Genomic DNA, 14,407 nt, shown 5'->3' with positions numbered 1-14,407 from the left:
AGTCAGGCTTAGGCTCGATCTCCATATTGATGTATAGTCTGAAACAAACGAGACCACCAAAAATTAACGATTATGTATGAGTTTAGCTATGGTTGGAAAAAAAATTGACAAAAAAGAACGTTTTTCCAAAAAATGGCGATTATTAAAAAAGAAAAAAAAATTGGAATTTTTTAACTCAGTCAATTCTCTACAAATTTCGAAAAAAAAATCCTATCAAGTAATTTTTCTGCAACCCAAACGGAAAAAAAAAAAAAAAAAGATTTCTGGAGTATCACGTTTGAAGATTTTACAACATTTCTCTTAAGCTTTTGGGGGACTTTCATACACTTTCCAGACCATCAATCGGCGATGTCTGGATCATACAGTACGTTTTTTTCGAACTCATACATTTCGTTTGTGTGCACCGCTTTCGAGCCGCAGATCCGACTCTTTTTTTTTTTTTTTTCTTTTTTTGTTAGAGGTAGTGTTACGAGAGATCAAGGCGATCTGTGTTACGCCTATTGCTAAACTCGAATGTTGCGTTGCTTATTCGAAAACCTGTGACATCTATCTTGCTACCAATCCCTATGAAAAGAGCCGTTGTGGTTCAGGGGATAGAGCGTTCGCCTCCCATTCAGGTAAACCGCGTTCGATTCCCAGCGATGGCTAGTAGATCAGAATTCCGCACCTGGTTCGCACCAACCACAATGATGAAGTAAAAATATCCTCAGACGTAGACGGATCATGGGTTAGAGTCCCATTGCCATCAGACTAACCGTGGGAGATTTTCGCGGTTTTTTACACCATATAACGCAAATGCGACTTAGTTCCATCAAAAAGTCCTCCACGTAGGCAAAGTTTCACCGAATACTTGATTCTGGAGTTCCCTTGTCTTCTGAGCTGGGTTCAAAATTACAAGGCTACTGAGTTGCACATTGGGAGCCGTAAAATCAAAATTGAGTAGGCTGTTCAATGACGTTTATAAAATAAAATCCCCATGAAACCGTCGTTGAACATCGTTGTAGCCAATTAATTGGCAATATCAACCACATCTTTACCGGACAGATCGGACATATACTTCCAGGTAATCGAAACATTTGGATTTTCGAATGTACATCGTTTCTTAATCTAATATTGAAAATAATATTATTTTTTTTAAATAGCAGTACAACACAATATATAAATTTAATTTAAATAATGTAACATTTCAAAATAGTCTTTTTGTCAAATATGTAGTTATAAAGATATTTTAAAACACAATTGCCACAGATAACGGGTTTCTTTCGTTTCTTTTTAATCATTTGTACAAAGCAGCATTTCAATTCTGAATACTTAACTGATACTAGTTTATTTACATTCCTCTGATGCGATTCTTCTCTCAAGCGCAGTAGTTCTGCGCTTGAAAGTTTCAGTCGTGGTGGCTCAGGAGATAGAGCTTCCGCCTCTCACTGAGGTGAACCGGGTTGGTTCGAATCCCAGCGATGGCTGGTCGATATGAATTCCGCACCCGACTCGCAGAGACCACAGTGCAGACATAAAATAACCTCAGTGGTCGACGAATTAGAGGTCAAAGTCCCCTTGCCGTAAGGCTAACCGTGGAAGGTTTTCCTGGCTTTCCTCTCCATGTAACACAAATGCGGGTTAGTTTCATCAAAAAATCCTCGACGAAAGAGAAATTTCCACCGATACTTAATCCAGGAGTTTCCTTGTCTTCTGGATTAGGTTCAAAATGACAAGGCTGTATAGATGAACATTTTTTGCCAAAAACTCAAAATTTGTGTGGGTTGTTCAACGACTGTTATAAAATGAAATATAAAGGTTTGATTATGGTTTCTTTATTAAAATTATAAGCGTGAAAAGATATTTCCGGTCTACCTAATTAATCCTAAAGTCAGGCGAGAAATTTTGACGAAAAAAAGTAAGAAATGGGAGCCCAAACATTCTGCCGCTCTTGTGGCTAAACTGCTGGGAATTAATTATTTTCTAGATTGTGGCTACATCCCACCTAAATTTCACAACCGGTGCCGATCAATTTTTGGACTTACAACTCTCATCGTTCAACTTAAATGCGGATCCTTGTGATTTTGAACCTAAGTCAGAGAAGAAGGGAACTCCTGGATCAAGTATTGGAAGAAATTTGTCTTCGTGGAGAACTTTTTGATGGAACTAGCCCGCATTTGCGTTACATGGAAAGGAAATAATCGCACGGTTAGTCGGGTGGCAAGGGATTCTAAACTGTCTATCATTGAGGATTTATTATGTCAGCAATGTTGTCGGTGCGAGCTGTAAACAGAATTCGTATCGAACTAGCCCGCATTTGCGTTACATGGAAAGGAAATAATCGCACGGTTAGTCGGGTGGCAAGGGATTCTAAACTGTCTATCATTGAGGATTTATTATGTCAGCAATGTTGTCGGTGCGAGCTGTAAACAGAATTCGTATCGAACTAGCCCGCATTTGCGTTACATGGAAAGGAAATAATCGCACGGTTAGTCGGGTGGCAAGGGATTCTAAACTGTCTATCATTGAGGATTTATTATGTCAGCAATGTTGTCGGTGCGAGCTGTAAACAGAATTCGTATCGAACTAGCCCGCATTTGCGTTACATGGAAAGGAAATAATCGCACGGTTAGTCGGGTGGCAAGGGATTCTAAACTGTCTATCATTGAGGATTTATTATGTCAGCAATGTTGTCGGTGCGAGCTGTAAACAGAATTCGTATCGAACTAGCCCGCATTTGCGTTACATGGAAAGGAAATAATCGCACGGTTAGTCGGGTGGCAAGGGATTCTAAACTGTCTATCATTGAGGATTTATTATGTCAGCAATGTTGTCGGTGCGAGCTGTAAACAGAATTCGTATCGAACTAGCCCGCATTTGCGTTACATGGAAAGGAAATAATCGCACGGTTAGTCGGGTGGCAAGGGATTCTAAACTGTCTATCATTGAGGATTTATTATGTCAGCAATGTTGTCGGTGCGAGCTGTAAACAGAATTCGTATCGAACTAGCCCGCATTTGCGTTACATGGAAAGGAAATAATCGCACGGTTAGTCGGGTGGCAAGGGATTCTAAACTGTCTATCATTGAGGATTTATTATGTCAGCAATGTTGTCGGTGCGAGCTGTAAACAGAATTCGTATCGACCAGCCATCGATGAGATTCGAACCTGGGTTCACCTCATTGGCAAACTTGACTCTATCCCTTTTACTCACCCTATATTCACCACTTATCTTCTAAGCGTCAAAAATCGGTATGCATCGAGAAAAGAAAAAAAAAAGATATGTTTGTTTGTTCAGAGGAAGAGTTTTGGACTCGATTTTGAAAAAACTTAAAATCGATTGACTAAACATGATTTTTAACCCTTTTTTTCCCCCATACTGCATTTATATTATCCTTTCATGAAAAGGGCTTACATGTAAAGACCGTCCCAAGCTAATAAAAACTGCCAGGGGTGGTATAAAAATTCGAGCTCCTCAAAGTTTTGGACAGATTTTGACGGCCTAAAACAACAAAGAATGAGTTTTTATTTCTTTACGTCGTGTGTGTTTTTAGCATTTATACTGTTCAACGATGACTTATTTATCATTTAAATCTTTTACAAAATTTTTTAGTCACAACATCTTTGTCATAAATCTATTTTACCCTTAAATTTCTATCAACAAATTGCGAACAATTTTTACTGAATTAAAGTCTCCATTGTATCAAAATAGTTCTTATTTTACATTAAATAGAAGAAATTATTTTTTTTAAATTTGAGAACTCCGCCTATTACCTGATATCGCTTGCGGACCCCGCAATTACTCTAGAGTTGGGCTAAACGAATCATCTAGGTCAGTGTTTCCCAAACTTATGACTTTGTGTACCCCCTTTCTAAATTTTTCGTAACGCTGTGTGCCACTAAAAAAATTAATGTATTTTTTTACTATAAAAAAAAGGTTGAGCAAAAGGTAAAAATCACAATTAGCTGTTGATGCCACTCATTGTTAACTGTTAACTCTGCGAAAATAGCCAATAGAAACATACGTAATCGTAAATTTTCATGGCTAGCTTTGTTTTTAAAAAAAAAAATTTGAAATTTTCGTTTGTTGTAAGATTTTTCGCATAAGAACACGTACCCCCGATAAACTGTTCCCGTACCCCAGGGGGTACGCGTACCACACTTTGTGAAACACTGATCTAAGTAATTCGAATCAATAGAATCAGTTTGGTGATTCTGATCAATGATTTAAATCATGCGATTCAGATCAGTGATTCAAGTCATGTGATTCGAATCAAGTGATTCAAATCTCATTTCGAATCTAATAATTTGGATCACTGATTCGAATAACATGACTTAAACTACTTCATTGTGAGACACGTGATTAAAATCAAATTCTTCAAAAAAATTCTAAATGGCAAAAAATTCGAAAAATATTTACTTACCTATCAGTATTTTTTTTTAAACTAACGTCGATGGAACAAAAAATTTATTATTCTTTCTTATTAATGAATTGTTTTAAGTAAATAAATATACTTATTATATCGTTCGTATAATTATATTGTATATATTGCCAATTGCTATAAAGACTTTTAACTAACTAAAATTTAAGAAACAATTATTCTATTTGGATACAAACAACTGATTCGAATCAATCATTCAAATCACCGAATCAATTCAGTGATTCGAATCATCGAATCAGTACCCAACTCTTAAACTGCTTAAGCAGTTCTTACGAGATTACGCGATCAGAGCAAAAGTAAAAAGAAATCGAAAATTTTTCTTTTCTTCACTGCTTACATATCTATCCCAATCCCCGCTGAAACTATATTTTATACATATTAGAGGCGACATCCCTGCTCGCCAACTCAAAGAGAAAATTGCAATTCTTTCGGATAGTTTCCCAACATTATCAAAACAGCCGGGAAGAGCACTAAAGCAACAGTATATCAAAATATTGGTGTGGATTGGTATTTGTTCCTTTAGTGTGAATTCAAATTTTAGTTACTAATATTTCTTAAGTGAGTTGAATATTATACTTTTAACTGCTGAACTTTGCTTTCTGTCAAACAAACATATGGACATTTAGAAAAATGCAGAAGATGATAAAATGAAAAGAGAAGAATTTTAACTATCTCTCTACATTTATTCACAACATATTAATATCGTGATCCTTTATTAATGTAAACGGAAAAAAATTATTTTATGAAAGCAGATTGTATGGCAACGTTTTTCCCCATTCAAAAAAAAAAAAAAAAAAAAAAAAAAAAAAAAAAAAATGGAGAAGGACGAATTTTTTGTTAGCATCTCGGATTTATATAACTTAGAAGTTAAATACCTTCAAAATTGATAACATTAAAAAAAATAATAAATAAAATGTTAAGATTTTATTTTAACTCCTTTCGAAGATAAGTGGCTACAGAAAAACAATTTCACTGAATTTAATTTCTTTCTGTATATCAAAAAAGTTGAAAAAATATTGTAAAGAATAAATATCTTTAAAACTAATTCAAAATTTAAACAATGTTAAACGTGTAGCATATCTTCAACCACACAAGTAAGTGTTTGTCAAAAATCATTATTCTGCTGCTTAGAGTTCTCTCCAAAATGAAATTCAGTCTTCTCTCAAATAACGCAACCTTAAAAGTGTAACAAATGATTCTAAAGATGTGTTATTCAATGTAAATAATCTATATAAATATTGCTTTAGAATTATTCAATACATTTTGTAAGGATAAAATCTTATCAAAAATAGTGGGGGAGGAATTTCTTTCACTAATAGGGTCTTTAAATAGTCAATAAGCGACACTTAATCTACAACAACGTAGTTGGAAACACTAAAATAATCAGAAATTTTACAACTGTTTAATAAATAATTCCAAAAAACTTTGAAAAATCATGGTAAAATTATGATATATAGAAGTACTAATTCAAGGAATCAAAATATTTAAATATTTCGACATTTCAATTCATATATATGTATATATATATTTGAGACAAAAGGTGAAAAATAATTTGCTGATGCTGCACTAGGTCTGCAATGCCTTGCTGGAAGATTTCTTTTACCATGTTCATAGGTAACACAAAGTATACCTATCTTTCATTTGAAGCACTGCATTATCAATGCTTTATAGTACAATTAATAAATATTGCAAAAATTATTTTATTATTATATTTCATTCATAAATTGATTTTGTTATATTTTACTAACTTGAAAAATACATCTAAAGTTGAAAAGTATATAGTTTATTTCAACTTTAAAAAATAAGTTATATTAGTGAGAAAATTTCTGTCATACTATCTTTTTTATACAAAATACTTTGACTAAACTCTTAATTTTCGTTTGGCTCTGCGTATATATTAGTATAATCCAGGGTTGGCAGGTTTTTGACATGTGACAGTTTTTGACAGTTTAAACCATGGTTTAAACCGTCACGTCAAAAACCTCACTGTCAAAAACCTATATTCATATGTGAAATTTAATTAATACATAAAATTTATATATATATATTTTTTAAAGGATAGTGTTTCTAAATATGTTCTAGAAAAAATAATTTAAAATTTTGAAGAAACACTTATATTTTGAATAGTAACCAAAATCTTGTACTTAAAACTCACATCTTTTGTAATATTATGTATTCATTTTCATGTGTTATTGAAAATCTGCAGTGATATTATTAAGAAATTTATTTATAACCAAATTTAGCGTATAGTATAGATTATACTAAAAATTAGACATTTTTAAAGATAAACATTAGCAGTTTTGTACATTAGACATCTTCTTTTAAAGGAAAATCTTTTTAATATTCTTTTAAATCTTCTTAATAATCTTTTTAACATAAGACAATACAAATTTAAGTGCTTTCTGTTAAATACACAGAGTAGTTAGTGTCGATTTACAGTATATTCAGCCTATTCATTTACTATGCTGAAAATTTAGTTTATCCAAATACTTGTGAATTTCATTTTGCTGAATACGATATAGTTTTGTTGAATATCTAAATATTCAGCTGTTGAATAATTACTTCTTGCTTTCAAGATATGCATTATTTGTATTCTTAATACAAGTGGAGAAAAAAAAATTAAGAGATAAAAATTGTTTTAAAATGATAAGTGTAATAATTATAAATAAATATAATAAACAATATGAATTATATTTATCATTATTCATAAATATAACTACTTTTAAATTCAAATTAACATACTGGATAATAAAGATATTCGGTATAACATTAAAAGTTTTTTTTATACACTTGTATCAAGTTTGTATTTATACAACATAACTTGTAAGTTCCTTATAAATATTAGTTATATTTTCTTTATATGTCAAAAATGCATAGTAATAAACTTTTAATTTTCTTTAGTATCAAAAAAAAAATTTTTTTTTTAAATATAAATATTTAAACAATTTTTGTGCAAAATTTTTCTGCACATGCATTTGAATATAAATTTCTGAGATTTTAAATCTGTTATTTTACCTTAATTTTAATTAAAAAATATTTTTAAACCAGCTGATTACCTATAGTATAATTAAATTTCAATCTAATGCATGGCAACTGTTGGTAGTTTTGAAGTTTATATATTTTCTTGGCAAACTTCAGTTTTTGACATTTTTGACGGGTTTTTGACGGTTTAAACCAGTATTAAACCCTTGTCATGTCAAAAACCACTTTTTGACGTCAAAAACCCAACCCTGGTATAATCATTTCATAAGTGTAAAAAGAAATTATTTTGACCATCCCCTAAATATTAACAAACTAAAAAAAAATAATATTATTAAGATAGTTAAAAGAGCATAAAAAAATAAAATAAAAGCAAAAAATAAATATATAACTGAGTACATGAACAAACATTCTGCCAATACTTCCATTTACAAATTTGTGAGAAATTAAATGGTATGGCACATTAAAGTTCAAACTATTAAAATAAAATGCTATTTTCAGAAAGAAAAAAAATTATTTTTAATCAATAAATGTATAAAAAGAGTTTTCAAATTTTCACAAATTAAAAAATAAAATTTAATATGTTATTGAAAATTAATGACACATATACATTGTAAAATTCCAGGAATGTAGCAAATATTTAAATTAAATTTGAGTTTGTTGCTTTGAGCTATACTGCTTAACTTTAAATTAACTAAATATTGAATTTCTACAGATTATATCACATAATTATATCTCATCATATACCGCTTCAATCATAATAAATTAATAATAAAGGGGAATAGTGAAAAGATTTCAATAAGTTTTTTTTTTGTTATTTACAACAAATAGATTTTAAGACAACCAGGGGTGTGGAATATGTTTGATCGAGCGAATTCAGGAAGCTCTGAAGAAATTTTTGGTCTACTTAACATACACAAAAAAATGTCTGCAATAATTTTTATTGTAAAAAAAACAAACACTTAAAATATGTTTAATTGTAAAAAAAATAGGAATGGAAAATTTTTCCTGTTTAAATAAATCTTACAAGAAAAAAAATTGCTTTGATGGACAAAAATGAAAGAATATTTCTGTTAGGTTCGAAGAAAATTTTCGGTTATTTTAAATATAACACAAGTAACTTTATATGTCAATTTGAAAATATTTATTAAATTGAATTTAAGTCTATGACAGGGACCTTAAATTTAGTTTAAAAAATTATTACTATCGAAATATATTTTTATATCTATTAATTTTGACTCATGCTAGTTTGTTCAAGATCTGTGTAAATTCTTAATGATTGATTGAATAATTTCTATTTGTTGAAGAAAAAATTATGAAAAGATTTTAGCAATAACAAACTTTACTTTCTAAAAATATTTGAAAAAGTAATTGTAACAACAAAAAAATCACTCTTCTAGGAAATTTCAATTCAAAAGAACTGAGTTTGATGGAAATATTTGGATACGAAAATTTTCTGCACCTCAGGAGACAATATACATATGTAGTAATAACATTAAATACTAAAACATAATGAGGAATACATTTAATAAAAACAGAAAAAATACTTTAAATTGATGTGTAAGCGGACCATCCAAAAAAACTTCAAATATGCTAATTAACAAGTGTAGACAATATTGTAAACCATTAAAAAAGACACAAAAACGTACTTTCTCTGAATTAACATACCCTCTTTTTTTTTAGGGATTCCCAAAATATAGAGGGCAGTCGCTTCAAAGTTTGGACCCCTTAATGTTAATTTTACTTTTTGCGCATTTTGTAACATCTCGAGAATTTTTTTATAAAACATAATTATAAAATTCGTTTATCGAAAGATTATTCTATGTAAAAAATAACTTTTAGTAAACATTTATAATTTTTTATTATATTTCATAATGGTTGAAAAAATATTGAATTGTAATGTATAAAATTTTTTGCACGATTTTAAATATAATTTTACATAAACTCCTGAGAAATGGAAGTTTAAAAAAGTTAGATATTTAAAATTCGATTTCTCAAGACCTGTTTGACTGATTTTGCTCAAAAATTTGTATTTTGTGATGTAAAATAATGCAAAAAATTATATACCTTACAGTTCAAAAAATTTTAGACTGCTATTAAATGAAATAATAAATATTTACCAAAAGCCATTGTTTGCACGGTTTCATCTTTGGACAAACAAACTTTATAATTGCTTGCAAAAATTTTTCAATTTGCTTATAAAAAGTTCTCGAGATATATCGAAACGCGCAAAAAGTAAAATTAACCTTAAGGGGTCCAAACTTTGGAGCACTCTCCTGAAAAAAGTATTGGGAGTATATTTCCCAGATTGCGGCTACTCCCTATAGTTTGGGGGGTCTGAAATTCGAATCCGTCAAAAAAAGGGTATGTTTTTTTAGAAAAAGTTCATTTTTGTGTCTGATTTCTTAACTTAAAATATCGTACACACTAGTTAATTAACATATTTAAGGTCACCCCTTCAGGTCATTAAGATAGAGTCCTAGAATGTGAAGATCCGATCATTAGATCAAAAGTTATTCAAGTTGGTCCGTTTTTGTTTGGAGGACTGTATTTAAACATATTAATTATTAAATACAATATTTTGCTAGAATACTTAATATTAACACATAATAATTGATACACAATATTATACACAAATTTGGTTACATTTAAATATTGTGTCTTATCGAAAATTTATAAATCAGTGTTTTTGATAAAGCTTAGCCTAAAGCTTGCATCAAAAATCCAGGCTTTTCCAGGTTTCTTTCGAAGAAATTTTAAATTTTTATTCCTGAATCCATGAATAGATTGCAGGATTTGTTTTTAAAATGAAAGTTAAATATTTGATAACTATTTACAACTTGTTTTGTTGCACTGTAACTTTTTGGGAAAATTTTAAATTGCTAGGTTATTACTTTTATTTCTTAAAAACAAAAAAAAAATGACATAAAAACTCTTACAAATATCTTACATAAAAATTTAAAATTATTCAAGTAAAAGATCCCAATATTTAATTGCATTAACACAGATTTAGTTCTGAGTCTATTGGGATAAAATTCAAATTTTTGCTTACCATTGCTACTTAGTCTACAATTTTATTTTTTAAATTCCTTATAACTTTCGGTTTGCATAAAACTGCTTTACACACTGACAGTATAACAAATGGGTAAAATTGAAAGAATGCTTCTTTTCAATGCATTATTTATTTATCTAATAACAAGGAAAAACTGGATTCGCCAGAAAGAGAAGACTGCATGTTGAAATGTAACTTTTTTTTAGCAGTGAGTTAAATATTTTTTGCCAAACAGATTGTTTAGTAATGTTTATAAAGTTAATTCCTAACAACATTCATTATTTTAACTGAAAATTTTTACTGGAAACTGTTTCATATAAAATTTTTATATATATAAATATAACTTATTTACACTTTAGATTTTAATTGCTTAGATTATTGTTTTCAGTATATTTTTCATAAAATTTTACATAATAATGCAAAATTACAATACTATTTAAATGCAATAATACTTTATGTAACAAAAGAACTTTAGTAGTTTTGAGTCTTTAATTTAGAATAATGACAGAAATGAAGTCATAATAGTAGTAAAGAATAATATTAAGAAAGGATGAAAAATAACTACTTCAATTTACTAGTCAATACCTTTAAAAAATGAATAAACAAACAATTTATCAGTCAAATAATGTTTCAATATTTTTCTCATAAAAATATGTTTATTCATAACTTTTCTTTATACGTAAAAAGTAAGGAATTTAAATTTTTAAATGTAAGTATAAAACTCAGAAAAAAATTTCTAAAACCTTATTTAATTTTAATGCAATCATAAAAAATTGAATACTAATGAGTTTCAATCAAAGGTATGATTAAAATATGAAGAAAAAACAGTTTTATGCTTTATAATAATATATGAACTTAATTTATGAATTATATGTCCCAGTTTGTACAAGAAAATTCAATTACTTTTCCAAGCTACAAAAAATTATGTTTCCTAAAAACTGATAATTTTTCATAAATGAAACAAATTGATATTAATTATATTTCAAAACACTACAAACTGTCTAGATGCTCAAAAAATGTAAAATTCAAATCATACTAAAAGTTACAAAATTTTAATGAAATTTTTATCGTTAATAACGTAATAATTTCATATAAATTTTTTTAAAAAAATTTAACATTTTATAGACCCCAATTGACAATGTGTTCCTCGTAAAAACAAATACCTTCCCACCTTTACTAAAAGCGCATTCAAAGCAAGTTGAAAGCATTTTGATTTATATTTCAAGTTAATTTAGCTGAATTATATATTAATGAAAGTTAGACAATCAAGTTAATTTATCTCCACTTGTTTGGAAATTATTGTTTAAATAACTATAATTTACAAGATGTTACTTTATTTTTTTATGTAATTTAGTAAAATCTATTGATCTAGTACCAAAATTTAAAAAAAAAAAAAAAAAACTGGATAATAACCTAATTTTAAAAACTAATCATAAATGATTATTTTTAAAATAGGCAAACATTCTTGAGGAATTAAAATTACAAAGGATTACAGTAGTTCAAATAGAGAGAAAAAATTATGGTATATTATTATAACATAAAATTGCATTAAATTTTAATTATATGCACCCCATTGAGTAACATGGGAAAAAACAGTTTTTGTTGCTGGAAAAGTCAGCAGCTTAAAGCTCAGAAAAAGTCGGTACCAATACTCAGAGTGTCAAACAAATTAAAATAGTAAACTTTATCTTAATATGCTTAATGTAAAGATAAAGACATTAAACTAGTTTTAAATGAGAGATATCCAACTTATCAAGATAAACTAGATCTGTTGAAATGTCTATGGTAGATTTATGTCACATGAATTTTTTTTGTAAAATAGAATTTCTTACAAAAAAAAAAATAAATAAATAAATAAAAAAAAAATATATTACCATTTTTTTGGTCTACATAGAAGTCATGACACTCTTTTAAAATTCTCTCATTTAGTGTTAGAGTAGCTGAATCAGCAGAGTTTGTAGCAGATCTCTTCTTCACTTTGCCAGACATTGCACAAACAATCTGAAAACAGATTTCAAAGTTATGATATACAGAAACATAAAGAGAAATACATTCTGGGTATTATCAATAGGAAATTATTAGAAATTATTTGTGAATTTAAACTGTTGAAGATTGTCTCCAATTGATAAAATTTAAGTATTTATGTTTTCAATTAAAATGAAATTGCATTGACCTTGTTTAATCTTGGTAGGTGATACTGTAGACCAGTGGTGCGCAAACTTTTTTCGACTGCGACCCCTTTAGTAGAGAGAAAATTTTTGGCGACCCCTAGAGATAAATGTTCACAAATAAGATGTATATTTCGCGCATTTCTTTCGTTTCATCGAATAAAAACATCATCATATTTGACTCATATTAATTTTATTTATAATTTTAAGAAAATACTTTTTGTATAACACAAAAATCAGTAAATTGCCCTTTAATGAGATGTATGTGGCAGCAAGTTTCTAATTATCTCATCGATGTTTTGGATGTATGTTGTTAATTGCAATTCGCATATCATCCTCAGGGTTTAAACGCGAGCGGTATTTTGTTTTTATTGAAACTAGTTTGCAAAATCCAGTTTCACATAAATACGTTGATGCAAATTGTATTAACACTCTGATGGCATTCTTGCATAAAATGGGATATTGTTTTTCCACGGATAGCCAAAATTTTTTGTCAAGGCTGAGTCTTAAATTGATTTCGACTCAGTAGTTCTCACTAATTTGAAGAGTTGAACTGCATATGTCAAAGGAAAATGGATCACGAATCCAACCAAGATTTTCAGGAAAATCATCGAGTCTTCTCGAAGAATTTTTCTTTAACTTTTCAATGTGATTTTAATGTTGAAATGATGTTTTTAAATGTAAATATATCTATATTATTTTTTTTCCTTGATAAAATCGTTAAAGCAAGGGAACATGGTGTTGTTTTTATTCAGTTCAGTTTTGTCAGAGACTAAGCTTATTCTTCAAAGCTTGAATTTTACTGGCTGCAGTTATGATAGTTGAATTCTCACCCTGCAAGCTCAAATTTAAGTCGTTAAGTTTTTCGAAAATATCAACTAAATAGCTCAGCTTCCATAGCCAAACTTCATTGATATAATAACTTGCCAATCTATGTTTCTTTTCGATTAAAAACGTGTACACTTCATTTCTTAAATCAAATATCCGTCGTAGTATTTTCCCACGTGAAAGCCATCTGACTTCGGTGTGTAACAGTAAATCTCTCATACGTTGAACCCATCTCATTGCAAAGTATTGAAAAGAGACGGCAGTTGCATTTAATGTAGTTAATTGAACTAACAGCGTCTTGTAATACGTTGTGCAATTCTTCATCCATATCTTTTGCAACAAGAGCTTGCCAATAAATCATACAATGATTAAATACCATATGAGGCGCCACCTTCTGAATTAAGCCTCTGAGCCCCTTATTCGAACCTGTTAATGCTGCAGCACCATCAGAAAGAGTGGACAGCATGAAATTGCAATTAAACAGGGAGTGACGGCGCTTCACTCTTTATAAGTACACTGTATGGTATGCAGCATGCAGGGATAATGCATTTCATAAAAATTTGGCGACCCCCAAAAAACTTCTGGCGACCCCCACAGGGGTCGCGACCCCTAGTTTGCGCACCACTGCTGTAGACAATCTTTATGCTTTAGACTTGCAAATACTCCCTTAGATATGCACAGTCTTCAAAAGCATGAATAAAAAAATAGTGACCTGTTAAGAACATAAAAAATATATTATGATTATAAATAAGTTTATATTGATGCATTTATTAAAATTTTTAAAACAAAAATGATTTCTAAAATTAGCAACAAAAGGTAAACTCAATTTTTCACAATTCTATCTTTTTATATTCATCTTGATTTTTAGGACATTTCCAATTTTTCCTGTAGAAATTATACTCCATTATCAAATTTAAAAAAAAGTAGCATGTTTAATCAAATAATACATTTTGCAATGT

The 14,407-nt window shown here is 29.3% G+C and overlaps 1 protein-coding gene across 5 annotated transcripts in view; it reads right to left on the bottom strand.

Moving 5' to 3' along the window:
- The window catches only part of LOC107439259 (uncharacterized), a 60,781-nt gene that overhangs the window by 43,040 nt on the left and 3,334 nt on the right, over positions 1 to 14,407 (bottom strand). For 3 of the 5 annotated variants that reach the window (XM_016051782.4, XM_016051783.4, XM_071181954.2), the window contains exon 2: positions 12,327 to 12,453. In XM_016051782.4, the coding sequence (XP_015907268.2) occupies positions 12,327 to 12,441 (115 nt within the window). In that variant the 5' untranslated portion in view covers positions 12,442 to 12,453. Of the gene's footprint in view, positions 1 to 12,326; positions 12,454 to 12,625; positions 12,658 to 14,073; positions 14,161 to 14,407 lie in introns of those variants that run through there. The other 2 variants (XM_087160585.1, XM_087160584.1) reach the window with 2 other exon arrangements.

The sequence above is a fragment of the Parasteatoda tepidariorum genome, chromosome 4 (assembly GCF_982258835.1).
Source record: "Parasteatoda tepidariorum strain Cologne lab strain chromosome 4, Ptep-v5.0, whole genome shotgun sequence".
NCBI lineage: Eukaryota > Metazoa > Arthropoda > Arachnida > Araneae > Theridiidae > Parasteatoda > Parasteatoda tepidariorum.
Note: the sequence above shows the minus strand (reverse complement) of the source record. Positions and strands in the feature narration are given on the sequence as shown.